The 15,627-nt window shown below is 36.9% G+C and overlaps 1 protein-coding gene and 1 long non-coding RNA gene across 3 annotated transcripts in view; one reads left to right on the top strand and one right to left on the bottom strand.

Annotated features, from left to right (window-relative positions):
- The window catches only part of LOC132156555 (uncharacterized), a 161,372-nt gene extending 151,541 nt beyond the window's left edge, over positions 1-9,831 (bottom strand). For both annotated transcript variants that reach the window (XR_009437462.1, XR_009437463.1), the window contains exons 1-2: positions 9,620-9,831; positions 4,843-4,995 (exon numbers count right to left, since the gene is read on the bottom strand). This is a non-coding gene — a long non-coding RNA (uncharacterized LOC132156555). The remainder of the gene's footprint in view (positions 1-4,842; positions 4,996-9,619) is intronic.
- Positions 9,832-11,110: 1,279 nt separating this feature from the next.
- Positions 11,111-15,627, top strand: part of LOC132157068 (E3 ubiquitin-protein ligase FANCL-like) — an 18,023-nt gene continuing 13,506 nt past the window's right edge. Inside the window, exons 1-5 of the mRNA XM_059566220.1 lie at positions 11,111-11,390; positions 11,553-11,611; positions 13,029-13,089; positions 13,408-13,464; positions 13,632-13,729. Of these exons, the coding sequence (XP_059422203.1) occupies positions 11,304-11,390; positions 11,553-11,611; positions 13,029-13,089; positions 13,408-13,464; positions 13,632-13,729 (362 nt within the window). The 5' untranslated portion in view covers positions 11,111-11,303. The remainder of the gene's footprint in view (positions 11,391-11,552; positions 11,612-13,028; positions 13,090-13,407; positions 13,465-13,631; positions 13,730-15,627) is intronic.

Genomic DNA, 15,627 nt, shown 5'->3' with positions numbered 1-15,627 from the left:
TGTCATCGCCTGTACATTTATTAAAATCTATATCAATATCTTTCAGCGGACACAGCTCTCATCACCCCCCTCCTCGGTCGTCTCCCGTGCACATTAGGGTTTCAGACAAAGTTTCCTGGCATGAAGTGACACCGGTCTGAGAAACTTTTCCTTCATTAATTCTTTCCTGCCACTCCTGCCTGTCTTTCGACGATTGATTGGACGTGGCTGGCAAGGACAACGGAGCTGCGCTTCAAGACAACACTCTGAAATAGAGACTTCTTGCCCTGACTCGATGCAGGTGTCAAAAGCATTACTCAATTCATTATATTATTAATGGTCCGATGGTCACAAGCGTGACCTTTTTTTTCACAACAGTAACGTTTCATAGATAAAACCTGGCAAAGTATACATTGTTAAAATATCCATTGTTGTTTTTCACAAGCAAAAAAAACAACAACAAAAAAAAAAATTTGTAAATGAATTTATTTATTTTATCATACATTTTTTCAATAGTCGTAAAGTTAATCCCCAATAAATACTGCATAGCAGTATCAACTCTACCACCTTAACATACCTAAACTAAAATAGCACTTTACACACGAATTTATTCCTAAAATCACTCAGCCAAGGACCAGGTGCTGGTTTGTTCTGTTTTAATTATTATTTCTAGCCTTGAAATAAAAATCAATAGGTAGATTCCCAGAGCCCTCATTATCCTGTTTCATGTATTTCATAGTAAAAATAAAAAGCCACAATAGTAATATGTGGAATTTGAGTCTTGCTGCTCTGAAAACTCGAAGGTCAGGGAAATTAATTTAACTGACTGTGGAGGTGAGGAAAGGAAAAAAGTTGAAGCCACAATAAATAAAACTCCCGCTATACAAAATATTTCAACAGCAGGTAATTCAACATTCGCTGTTCCATATGTTTCAATATTTCCTAATGCAAATCTCACATGAGGATTTGATCACACTGCGACAGCTGAATTAGACGAGAGACCTGCAATAAGAAATTCACCTCATTACAAAAACTGTAACCTCCCGCATTCTCCACCGAGTTCCAGGTTTTGTGACAACCTCATTTAAATGCATATATTTTCCATACCTGGAGAATTTCAAACATGCTATTTTGTTGCACCAATTTAATAAATATACCAATAGACATCACAGCATAAAATTCACTCATAACTTATAACTAAAATCAATCCCAAATAAGGTTTGAAACAGGCAGTATATGCAAAAAAATATATGCAGGCAAAACATGCACGCATTCAAAGCAAGTGATGAGAAACTGCCTAAAGCTTTGCTTTGATGAGGATACACCTATCAATAAAAACATCATAGATCTGGATCAGAGAGGTTGTTAGCCCGCTCACAACCACACTAGGACTCTATAGTACTGACAAAAGAAAGGAGATGCTTTTAAGAAAGGCATATGAAAAGTGAGGCACTGAGCTCTGGGCTATATAGATTACTATGTGATTACTAGAGCCTATGCTTGCACATGCGTGATGTTATGTGTGTGTTTGGTGGGTGGGGGGTGCTTAGGTAGCCAGAGAGGCAGCTGGGCCGCATCAGAGGATTCTGGGTGTGAGAATGTGAGCAGTGGAACCCTCTGGATCCCTGCCACTCATCTGGCCACCTTCCTAAGCAGGGCAGAAAATCAAACAAGTAGGAAAGAATTAAATAAAAGCAAGAAGAAAAATGATTTCTTATAAATAGCAGGCTTCGCCAGAAGGCATAGGAAATGAGAGCAGCGAGGCGCAGGAGAGGAGCTTGAGCTTGACACGGGTCTTAAAATTGAGAGGGGGCGGAATCAGGGACCTATTGCGCAAAATGGCTCCAACCAAAGCAAGGATTAGTGTTCCTGCCTCCACAGCCAAGATTCTCCAGAACAACTAATCACCTTCAAGTTCTCTCGTTTTTTTTTTCTTTTTCCTTTTCCCTCCTCACTCTCCTTTTCACTCCCTTTCTCTCTCTCTATCCTCTTTAAAGTATCATTTCACCCCTCACAGCCATTATGGCTAAAATTAAGCAGAGAGTGTTCTGCCAGCGCCGATTAGACACATCCCTGGATCCGCGCTGAGGAGAAGGTGTCATGTCAGTTACAGCTCTGAGAAGAAACGTGCTTCGCCGAGACGCTCTACACGGGCAGACTGAGCAAACGACGTACATCTGTGCCACCCAGCGAAAAGACTTGTGGCGAGAATAGTTTCGATTCGGTTCAGAGGGCTAAAATATCAGCCGGCAATTAGAAACGAGGAGGAACGGCGTACAAAGCAAAGCTGGTGTTTTGACTTCAGCGTGTTTTGAGTGAACAAGTGTTACGCAACTCAGTATAAAGACAGATAATCTACTTTCAAGTGAGCTTAATTAAACTTATCCTGCAAGAATTAAAATGTACATGTGTTTACAGTCGCATGAATATTCTAGTAGCTGGCATTCGCTTGAATTCTTTTACAACAAAACAACGGTTTGCATATCAGTCAAAAGCATGCGGTGATCAATTAGCTTAATGCAAAGAAACAAACAAGCGCTTCTTTGTTGTTGCTTAAAAATACAAAAAGCAGACATCAGCAAATCTCACGTTCACACTTTAACCCACTTACAACAAAAAGCCGAAGAAGAAACTGAAGTTTCATAATTAGTTATTGCAAGGATGTGCATAAGAATGCGCGTTTACTTCATTAATAAATAAACAGAGTGTTTGTACACCTGTTTAATGTGACATTCTGTGAGAGATCTGCATCTCACAAGCTTGGCTGCACCCGAAAAGGGCAGCGATGATATTGATAAAACAGACGTTTTATAATCACAATAATCTGGAGAACTGCACTGCCACAGGAAGTTTAAATGAGCCTTAGATAGGTCACCTTCAACTTTAAGAGTTTTGTCTGACATTTAGTTCTTTAATGTCGAGCCGCTGGTTTTAAAAGGAAGAAAAAAAAGAGGAAGAAGGATGGCTGTATGATTTCTCTCCAGTCCTATTCAGAGATGAAATGGGCCCTGCATACTTGCAAATGACTGGGAAATATGCAAGTAATTTACCGTTAAATTCCATAACAGGAAAACCTAATTGTACAGCATGTCCAGCCTAATTGAATTGTTCTACAAGTGCATTACTGTTATGGAAATAATACTGACAGGAGTGATAAGAGATTGAACGAGAGACACCGAATGAAAAATAAAACTATTAGGCTAAAAGAAAATCATACAGAAAGAAATCATACACGGAAAGTGATTCAGTGAGATGTGTAAAATAGAATCACAAATTTAAAATTATTCTAAATTAATCACAGTAATACTACTAATTATTATGCTCATGCATGGACTAAAAATAAACAAAAACAATTCAAATATTATAATATAAATGTGTCCACGTTACAAGCATTAAAAAACACAAGACTACTCATCCAATCAGATGTTTCAACTTGTTTTTATAAACTACATATTTACAAAAAATAAATAAAATGCTTTGTTTGCAATGTAATAAAACACTAAATAACGTGATCATTTGTCAAAAATCCAAAAACAGCTTGACGCACCCTCAAAAATGCCCTTTTGCTTGCCCAGATTGAAAAGGCCGCCCTCTGCTGGTCAGAGACTGAAGTCCAGTTGACCTTTCTACATACAGTTTTCCTGCAATGGCCTCTGTCAACTTACAAAAGCAGCAGGGTGTCAAGACAGGTTGTCAATTTCGTAAAAGAAATTGACATGTGAAATGCAGGATGCGCAAAGCAAACACATATAAAGAAAATGTGCATCCACGCTTGTGAGCACCAAACACATTCAGCCAGTAAATACATGCTGTCAAGCCTTTCTTGCAAACAAAATGTACACATATACATACATTTGCACATGTGTGCAATTATGCACTCTGCGCATGTGCTTTATTGTAGCAAGAAACAAAACAATCTTGCAATAATAATTCTGCTGTCAATATTAGCCTTCGTTTGATTGATGCAAAGAACATGGAGTTATATTAAAAAGCTCATAAGTGATAATGTTGAATTGGGAACGTAATATCAGCAAGTGTTTCCAAGAATCACTAATGTTACACTGACAAAAAAAAAAAAAAATCATTAAATCACATCATTCTTAAACACCAGAACTGCCTAAATATAATGAACCTTATGATCTCAAGCTACAGTATCGCTTTAACAACAGGCTGTTTCAGCAATGATAGGTTAATGTTATTTCTCTTTTGTTTTCATTCAGTCATCATGGGGGAGATGTCCTTCCATGATGACACGCCGATGGTGAGCAACTTCATTTCAGCACCAGAATATCTTATGCAAGTGTCAACACCTTCCTTTGTTGCCATGAGTGTTGAACTGCTTTGAACTGCCGACTGACAGAATAGGGAAGTCATTCCAAACACAAATGTAAATTATTGTTACTTACACGTTTAACCCTATAGACACTGTTCTGTCCTCATATGTGGAGGAATTCTGTAATCATGTTGCCCTCTTTTGGCTGGCATGTGCGACTGCAGATTCTTTCCTGACATAAATACAACTGCTTGAAAATGGGCAGATGTTTAAAAAAGGATAAAGGTGTCATATCTTGATTAGGTGTTGAAGAATGTAAAATATGAATGACCTTGCAGTCTCCTCATGCAGTATTGTACAAAAATATAAATGACTGGATTTGGTAGATGAAATAAACTGCAATGACCTGTAAAAAACCTGTAACGGAAACCCTGTAAAAGAAAGTCAAACAACATCAAAAAATAGTGACCCTGTACTCAGCACACTAGGCCAAACTATCCTGTAAATGTCTATTAATGAATATTTCCTTTTCATACTAGCTCTATTCTCGACACATTTCCTCCTGTGCTTTCGTCTCATTTCGTACTCACTCGCTTTCTCTGCCTTCCTCTCACTCACTCCTCCTCAGACCTGCGGGTCACTCCAGCAGGAACAGGAAGTATCCGTCCTCCTTTCCAGAGCTCACCCCTCTGTCAGTTTCCCCAGTGTCCTCCCCGCATCCCAGTCTTTGATTTCCCACTCGTCTGCAAAGATAAGAAACAAACCCCAGCAATGGGAACTTTCAGTGAATATCCTTTTCAGCCTCCACACCTACTATCTGTTTTGCTTTCTCTTTTTTTTCCTCCCTCGTTCATCTCTGAGCTCGGGGAAAGTGAAGAGGTGGGTAGTTTATTCAGTAATATTCAGAACGGTTGATATAAATAAAGATGCTCTTCAAATTCCAGTGTATGTCTAATGGTCTATCATTGAGGGAGGATTACAGATCTGATTTAAACTGCTAAACAATGCTGAGTGGAAAAGAGGAGCGGAAAAAGGACTTTTGTGGTGACAGATGCACTATCGAGAATTTCGGTGGCTCATATTTCAAGCTGGTGAAATACAGTCGTTTAAATGGCCTGTAGTGTCCAATATATAGCGGTAAATAAACGATAAGAGCTTGGCGATAAGCAACCCTCCCCACACTCTCTCCTCGCAGATCGATACGGCCTGTGCAGCATATCATTCATCTCATAAGTATAATGAATAGTTGTGTTATTAATCTCATCTTTATACAAGGGTAATATGATAGTTAATTCAGCTCAGTTCAAAAATGAAAGGAAATAAGTTAATCACAAATGCATCGCTTAGGAAAATCAATTCGGGCAAGATTCTAATAACAGTACGTATAGGCAATGAGCGCTAATTCCATCATGCATAGAAACCAATATTTCACTCCGTTATTCTGACTAACGCATAAATTGAATATTTCACACTCTTTTCTTCAGTATAGATTTTGATTTGCTTGCGAACAATTTTAATAAAAAGCTATTGATGGGATATTGATTGGTTAGCTCACAGCACAGCTCGTGGGCCCAGTGTGCAACAATCATTATGCGCCATGCTTTTGGGTTCATTTCAACTCATATGGTCAATAAAAACTCCATATGCTCTTGGCCATTTGAACACGTTAGGATGCTTTTTCCACAGCGCCCTTTAAATCAAACTCTACTGTCAGGATGAGCCAGGAGAAATACTCAAATTTAGCACTGCTCCAACATCCGACTGACCATGAATCAAGATTATGCTGAAACAAAAACATGTTGGACAAATTGATACTTTATATAAATATAATATAAAATAGAAAAAGAGTAAATATGTGTTGGCAGTGCACTATGATTTCCACCATCACTGAAACTTTAGTAGTACATAAGTAAACTGAATCTAAATTTGGCCAGGGTTTCGAGTCTTTTCAGCTTAAATTTTTCCAGGAATTACTTTTATGCTGTAGTTTCAAAATTTGTGGCATCCCTCAAGGCTCGCTGAGTGGTTCCTTGACTTCTCTCCCATCTGTACCTTCCTTTAAGAATGTGATCTCTGCACTCCAAGATCTTATTTATCTCTATGTCAAATCTTTATTCGTGTGAACATATCTTTTAAATGTGAGAGCCACTGGAGTAACAGCAATAAAAGGCTGAAAAGAGGGATCAATGCTGAACGCATTACGCCTCGGCACAGAAACTTGGCTTTAATAATCAAAAAAATTGATCCATTAAGCTCAGCCTAATTCTTTGCCAAAACGGGAGAGGTGCTCAGTTTTCAACACATGGTTATGTGAAGAATTGCAATTTTTCACTGAGACTCTGGTCTAATGACACAATATTGAAGATGAAATTGACTTACTGCATCATAGATAGATAGATAGATAGATAGATAGATAGATAGATAGATAGATAGATAGATAGATAGATAGATAGATAGATAGATAGATAGATAGATAGATAGATAGATAGATAGATAGATAGATAGATAGATAGATAGTTCTCCACAAACAGTTCAAAGGTTACCGGATGTGCCCAATACAAAGCTGTAAGTGAGAGTTCCACTTTTGACACTAGGATTTCCCACAAAAGTTGAAACCTTATCCATGCCACTCTGATGAGCTGGAGCATGTATCTATTCCACTGTGTAGGAGCAAACAGCTAAGTTTAAGAGAGCAGATGATGTGGGGGGTGGGGGGGGTGAAAAAAGAGCAAAAAGGAGGCAAACAACCGAAACCAGACCCGTGGCAAAGTCGTTTGGACCTCGGTGGAGGTGCAGGTCGAGAATCACAGCGCAGAGACACTTTCTCTGCGCCGTGTCCCTGGGCTTCCGCTGCAACTCAACACCAGTGATATTGATCGGACTGTTAAGCCTTCACCAACCTGGTCAAACCCGAGTCCTTTCTGATATTTACCCACTAAAGTATTCCCTTCTGCTAACGCTGCCAACCCACAAGACATGGAGGGAGAAAAAAAGTCAATTATATACAACGTGCTTGGTTTCCCCTCAAGGATGGAATCCACCCTTTCTAATCCGATCAATTCATGTCAGACAGGAGGCTGGATTCAGCGCTATCTCTGAAGTCCTGTAATCCAGGCTAAGTCTTCACACAGCCTGCCTCACCTCCACAAGAAAAGGGTTTGGTCCAGAGCGTGATACAGCAAATTAGCCGTAGTGTTCATTCAGACACACTGCAGTGGATGGGTGACAGTGTGCTAACAGCTAGGCTTAATTGGAAAAGCAATTCAGCTAATTCTTATATTCAATACTACAGTTGGCACATACAATATAGGGGGACTGGAGCTAGTTGTCACACTTTTTATTTTCATTTTATTTTTGAAATCATTTCTATATTAGCAGGTGTGCTGAAACATGTAAAACAATAAATTTTTTATATGTATGCCATTCCATTATAACATAGACAGCAACATAGAAAAAAAATAAGTCTTTTGAAAAATCAAGGCATTTTTAAGTATTTTTGAAAGTCAATTTGTATAATAGGAGACATACTGAAATTAAACTAATATATATATATATATATATATATATATATATATATATGCCATTTCATGATAACATTAACAGTAACAAGAAACTTCAAACAATTGTTTTAGCCACAAAAACTGTAATTAATTAACTGTATAAATTTATTTACAACTTCAAAAATGTGCCAACTTGCCTAAACCTGACCTGATCTTTCAATTAAAATCTACCTTCATTATAAACTTGACTTTTGTCTGAATGTTTCATTATATCCACTTGTTTAAACATTAACTAAGATGAAGATAGGATGCTGTAATTAATTTGGTTGACATAATTTACAAAATAAAAAAAATAGTAATAATTTAAGAGGGTTTTAAACGATATATTTGAAAGGTGTTACAGTTAGCCCCAGTCTGTAGACTTTGTAGACATTCAGCAAGATACATTCTGATATATATTTTCTTTATCTTTTTTTATTTATTTATCCTTTTTCGACTTTGAGCCACTGGTGAACTATATCCAAGCAGTATATAACTTTGAAGCATTTGGCTGGTGGTGAGTCATGGGAAGGTGTCCCATTACAGACATGCAAAGGCTAACAGCCAGTGCACACGGTAAATGAGCAGGATCGAGGAGAGAGTGCTGGGACACTTTAATTTCCACTGACATATTGTGCTTCATGTACAGTTTGAATGGCTCCATAAAGAAAGTGTAATGATGGTCCAGGACCCTGGCCAAATAGCTGACATGCTTGGCTTCCCTGGTCAGCTCAGCACTGGGTTTGATCCGTCTCATTACACCAGTCATTCAAATAATGGGCAGCTATGGGAGCTCTAGTAAAGCTGCGACTAATACACATGCCAAAGTCTACATCATAGTGGTTCATTCTCGCTGTCTGCTTAGTATGCACAGGTGTTCAGGGCTGAGAAACTAAACATTTAAATCTACATTTTTTTATTGATAAAATATTATAATAAAATTAAATAAACGCTTATTTCAAAATTATGTATATTAACAATTAAAAACTAATTGTCTAAAATCTAAAAACTATGTAAAAATAATAATGTTATAAATTATATTAGTTAAAAAAACTATAATACTATTTAGAAAATACAATATGCTTGATATAATCATTTTCTGAAATGTCCTCTAAAACTTACAAAAATTTAATAAAAAAATGCATTACAATCAAGAACATTCTAATCTGATTTTATATGAGCATATAAATCACCTATAGTGGATCTCACGATCCACATTCTAGCAGTAATGAACTATATATTTTCAAACCGGTTCGTAAAAACAGCACTAAAGCTTGTCTACCGAGATCGGAAAAGAACAATAGCTCCTTATTCTCATTCAGATGAATGCATGGCAAGGAGAGGGAGAGGCACGATAAATCGGCCACCCCTGCTCTTGTCTCGCTTCAAAAGAATCTGTTAGAGAGAGAGGGAGAGAGAGAGGGGAAAAAAAAGCAGGGAGCAAGACCCACACGATGTAGTTCCAGCCAATTGCATTCCAGAGAAGTGACCATGGCTGGAGATAAACAATGCACAATAGATCACGCTCCTCAAAAGGTATAAAAGAAAGGCAGATGCCGCAGGAAAAGGCAATCGCAGGAGAAAAGAAATAATCCGCATTTCTGTAGCAATTCCAAAAAGCATAATTGTTTAAATCCTTTATTCAGGACTGCCATTAACCCTGTGCAATGTACGGCTGTAACAATCTGCATGTGAAGGGAAATAGGAACCTTTCTCTCTCTCTCTCTATGTGAGGTTGCCAGGCTCACCCTCTCCAAACCACAGCCAGAGCCAAAATCTCTTTAAATTGATCCTCACTGTCGCAAACAAAAAAGCATTTAACACTCACCCATTGTGCGGGGACTGATCTCTCAGCCACTCTAGCACCCCGTCAACACAAGCCCAGATATCCTTCCACAGATATGTAAACAGCCCACTAAGATTTCTTTGTTTGGATTTTGAAGCTGGGTAGGTTTGCCTTTGCTGCGCTTGCTTTTACAGCATAGAAGCAGGTGGATGACAAAACATCAATCTCTCCAGGCACAATGTGTAGCACGCACGCTTGACACTCTACACAAGCTATATACAATCACACACTCCAATACAGGGCTCTCAGCTGTAATGATGTGTGTTTGCTTAAAGGCAGCTTTACTGAATATCTGAGCATTTTTGGATTAAAAACACGCTGCTGTGAGGCTTAATGAAGGGGGAAATAGACACCAAAACATCCATTCATAGATATCTGCATCCATAGCATCTCAGTAAAAAATGATAAGGGCAGGGGAAAGTTATTTTTCACTGTTTATATTTTAACTGAAGTATTAATGCAAGATGGGTGCTATAGCCTATTGGGGGAAATACATTTTTAAGTGGGGTGTTGCCACAATGGAAACCTGTCAGAGAACAACTGATATGATGATATTTGTGAGATTCTGGCTACTGTATGTGTCACACTATTTAGTCCAGTGAATATTTTTCAGACTCATTTTTGGTATAAACACACAATCTTGGCTACAAATAATAATAAGTAAATGAATAAATATATAAGTAAATAAATAAATAATAGCAATTAAGATTTCCACCGTCTTGCCCAGTGAAAACAAATAAAGTTAATTTAACATGTCATACATTGGAACATTCCTTGAACCAGTTCTAATCAGTTCATTTTTAACTAATTTAAATTATTTAAACTAATTTAAAATAAATAATTAAAACATACTCTTTTACATAAATAAATAAATAAATGAGCACATCTTATTAAATTACAGGATAAATACATTAAACAAAATAAAATAATATGTCCTGATAGCCTAGTAACAACAAAAGCTGCAAAGTATAAGAGGAAAACATTTATGAAATACAAAACTATTAATGAAACAAACAGGTAAAAATATAACGTACAATACGATTGATTTGAACAAATAATTACTACAATGTGGTTTGATAAAAACGTGTGACAACTTGCCCCTACCTGAAAATATCAATCCTGAAAAGACTGCTCAAGCTCTTCATGCGTTAGTTTACTGTATCTTGTTGTCTAATATATGCAAGTCTGGGTTTATTGCGTTCACTTGTTCACCCAGCAGATACAACACAAATATGACGATACTGGAATTTTAGTTTGGAGAAGTCATAAAACAGCTTGAATTTACAACTGCAAAATACTTCTAGAATAATTGCGTCACATTGGGCGTTTTCACAAGATGTTTAGAGATTCTGTTCGTGCACACTGCTAATAAATTGCAGGTAAATGTGTTTATAAAATTCTGTCAAATTAGTTCAAATAAAGTTCGGTCATTCAAACTTTAATGACGTCAGCGTCAGTGACGCTTGAGTCTTTTTCGCGGGAACTTTCGCTTTGCCTGTATATTATAACAACAGCGGAGTTAGCGGACACTGCTTCTGACAGTAGTGTTCTGCCTATAAAGCTTTAGTTTGTGTTTATAAAGTTTAGTTTATTGTCTAGACATGTAAATAGGTGTTTAGCTAGCGGTTTATATTCAGCCTGTGCTTTTGCATACTTATTTTTCATCATGAACTGTTTGCTGATGAGAGAAAGTCCTATGATTATTCCGCTTAATAAGGAGAAGACAGTCTATGACGGGTTCATCACAGTAATGGTAAGAAAAGTTTCACATCTCAGTTCACAGTCATATTAAATAAGACAGCGTAGGTTGTCAGCTTCGTTTACACTGTGAACGTTAATGTCGTGTGAATCGTATACCAGAAGGTTGAACCGATTGTAACAAGTGTCACATTTCTCATTATTTTATCTTTGACAGGAAAAAGACTTCAGGATAAGAATATCTCTACCGCCTGATCGTCAGATGAAACAGGCAAAGTATGATTGCATTAGAACTTCTTTAAAAGTAGTTTTCTATATGATGGTCGTCGAATGTCATGTCTGTGTATATGTTATTGCCTTTTTATTAAGGTAGCAGAGAACATAAACAACAGTAATCAAAAATAAATAAATAAATATATAATAAATCAGGTACACTTATAAGAAAATATACTATATTGTCAGCAAGAATAATGTAAAATCATTTTCATATTTGTATTTTTTGATAAAGTTACCAAAATGCTTTTAAACCGCTCCAAGGCTTTTTCATTCTGTTTAAATTAGTGTATATAATGTTGAGCCAACATAAATAATTCACTCATAAACAGTACTTTTTTTATTATTTTAGTTTTAACTGTTTTATTTGATTTGTTATATACAGTGTGTGTGTGTGTGTGTGTGTGTGTGTGTGTGTATATATATACATATATATATTACTCACTTATATTATACTGCTCCTTAATATCCATATGCATCTTTGCTCTTTCGTGTTTTTTCACCTTCTCCGAGAGATGATGTATTTTGGTGACACCTGTAGTTGTCCATGTGATGTCTGTCACGCTCTTGGGATGAACAAAATGCAGCGGTAAATTAGCAGAATACGAAATCCTCGAAAATCCTCATTTATACGACTTCCTGCCCTTTGTAGATACTTGTTTGATATTTAAATTTGGTCTTGGTTGTCCTAATTCTTTAATTGTCAATTTATCCTTATTGCTACGATGAATAAATGGTATTTCTTTCAATGACACGATAGAATTAATCAGCGCTGAGGTAACGTTCGCCGTGATGTCGATCAAGTTCAGCTGACAAAGGCATAGCTGTTCCCGTCTCTCTTTTTATTATTTTTTTTTTTCACATTTGATAAAGATATTAAAGTAGTTTTTAATTTTTTCTTGTTGTTAAGATTCAAAATAGTTTTTACATTTTATTGGATGTCACTGTTCCCACCAGTCGTTGCACAAGTTAGGTTACACACGATGACGAAAGCACTTTAGGGCTAGCCCCCCGGAACTCATTGAGATTGCATTGCAGTGCCTGCAGTTCGAAAAAAATTATCTTTGAATGAAAGTCTATGAGAGCACTCGGGGCGACAGTTTGACAGAAATTGCCCAAAAAAGGGGCGATACTACACAAAACGCGACTCGTTGCTGATTGGACTATTTAGAGGCAGCACAAACAGTCTAGAATAGTGAAAGCTAGCTTAACACTGTGCTTGAATGTAAAAGAAAAAAAAAAATCCCTCCATTTTTTTGGTGATGTATAACAATGTATATAACAAATCGAATAAAACGGTTATATATATATATATATATATATATAAATACATATATATATAAATATATATATAAATATAAATTATTAAAAAAATTCTTCTTATTAAATTTTCTTGTACTTGTCTTTGGTTGTTTTGCAGACTGCATTGTTGCTGGCAAATGAAGCGGCTACTTCATGGTTATCAACATATTGTGAAGCAGGTAGGCCTACAATAAATCAAAGGCAAATAGTTTGAAGCTATTTCTCATCATTCTAGAAATGCGTCTTAATTAACATAATGTTTGGCATGGGGGAAAGGCTTTTTCCATATGCCTCTAGGGTAAGAAGATTAAATTTATTATCTACCCTGCCTAGATTTATGTGGTACCCTAACTAGTTAAAGTTCATTACTTTCTTTTGAATTTAAAATTAATAAAAATTAACTCTAATGGTTACTCTCATTAGTCAAATGACAGGTGCTGGTTTTGATATTCTGTATGTAGCCTAATAGTTTAATCACAATGATTTTCTTTTAACAGAGGTTACAGCATTCAACTAATTTGATGGCTTTTATCATGGAACTCAGGACAGTATTGGTAAATATTCTTAAAATATTGCACGATTTTCCCCCGGGGGTCGACATTACCATATTCATGTTGACAAATGTTACACATGATGTAATGTTCAGCATCATATTACCATAATAAGCACGAGACCCGCAGATTGAATAAATGATTCTCTTTACAAACTTGTCTATTATCAGGAAGCGGCGTTGAAGAGCCAAGCAGGATGTCAATCCTTCTCACCACCTCAGTATTATTCCCAGCTGATAACAGAAATGGAAATCTTAGGATGGGATAAGTATGATGTTTCTAGTGGCCTAGTGCTTCCCTCGGCTCACATTGCATTGTGTTCTCTTATAATGACATATAGTACAAATCCTTTGCATTACTATAAACATGTAGGACAATAGAAACTTACTATAGTTTCATGAAAACAGTGTGTCAGATTTCTTGCTTCATAATAGAAGAGGCTAATGTGGTGTCTGTCACCCAGGTATCAAGTTGTGATTTCACTAGGCTTCTCATTTTCCACTTTCTATTAATGTCCAAAGATATAATTATGATATTAGCAAATGCAAATTGGTCTAATTGGAGACCCACTCTCAAGTTTAATGGGGAAATGTAGACTGAAAAGTTAGACTGGAAATAAGGTGCATGTTTCAGACCTGAATTGCGGTCAGAAGTATTATACACCAGCGCTATCTGTAAATGCACTTGAGATTAATTAAGATCCTTAATTCGTGTCTCTGTTAATAGCCTCAAGTCTGGAACCGTTGTGGACCCTGATTGGTTTAGGAAGGGGGAAGTGCCGCAGAACCTGGTCATTTTAATGAGTTTTAGTTGCCTTGAAGAAGCCACATTTACTGTTAATTACTGTATAGATGGGGTCAAGTCTGTTCTCCCCTCTTATCCCCATAATAGTTCAAAAGAGTCAGATATTTAGAAAATTACAAAACATCAGTCTCTGGCTGCAGTGTAAGTGCGCTATTTGGTGTATCACAGCAAAGCATTAGGTCATAAGAAAATGAAACTTGAATATTTTGACTTTGATCCCATTGTGCTCCCATTTTACTGTGAGATATTGCATATGGTCTGACATCGTCATCTGAAACTGTTGAAGAACTGAAAGAGTTTTTTTAGACAATTGGTGCATGGGAGCCGTGGTGAGAGGTTGTCACACCTTGCACATGTATGAGAGAGAAGCATGGGGCCCCTCGCTGTGGTCTTTTAACACCCCGCCAAGATAATGACACCCGAGCAGGTTTCCTATTGGCTGGTCTTCTCAACATCTCACTCTAGCCAGCAGTTATATCTTAAAACCCATGATCCCTGGTGGCACCTGTGAGAATGGAATAACTGTACTATTTTCAGCAGCTGGCTTTTTGCATATCTGGAAAGTTGTGATGAGAAGTATTCGCAAAAGTGGCCTTGACGGTATTACGGTTTGTGTTTTCCCTATCTTACTCTTCCGATTTTTATTTTGTATTTTTATTATTTTTTTCTACAGCTTTACGCTTTCATCTATGGCCTGTTTGTATGCAAACATGCCAAATGTTCCTTCGCCATTTATGAGGGGAGCTGATTTTCTAGTTGCAAATGTAATGCTCTCATCAATCCTCCCAGCAAGACATCGAGCCGTCAAGCTGTTTCAATCAACTGAGGTGAACGCCAGCAAGGCCTGATACTGTGGCGGGAGATTCTTGTAGAATGCAGAGTGGCTGAATGAGGTTCCAGCTCAGAAAAGAGATCTCAATTTTGAAGAAATGAATGATTGGTGTGATTTTGTGCCAAAAGCTCATGTAATTGAATGTGATGCAAAAGATTTGTCCTGTTGCTCCATGGCTTGTGAGAGAAAAACACTGAGCATTAAGGACATTTTGAGCATTGCAGAAAACAGAAAATCGAAAAGATTATTTGTAGGTGGATCCGTCAAAATGTTAGCAAAATATATCTTGTAAAAATAGATTGCTGCTATTAGGGTAATCCACAATGCATTATGGTAAACGTTTGTTATATATATTATTATTTTATTTTATTGTTTTAAGGGGTCATCGGATGCCCATTTTCTACAAGTTAATATGACTCTTTAGGGTCTTAATGAAAAGTATAACATACTTTGGTTAAAATTTCTCAATGGTACTGTAAAACAACCTCTCTACTCTGTCTGTAGTTTTCAGTAAGCCCTTTTAGTGCATG

Source organism: Carassius carassius, chromosome 14, assembly GCF_963082965.1.
Source record: "Carassius carassius chromosome 14, fCarCar2.1, whole genome shotgun sequence".
Lineage (NCBI taxonomy): Eukaryota > Metazoa > Chordata > Actinopteri > Cypriniformes > Cyprinidae > Carassius > Carassius carassius.
Note: the sequence above shows the minus strand (reverse complement) of the source record. Positions and strands in the feature narration are given on the sequence as shown.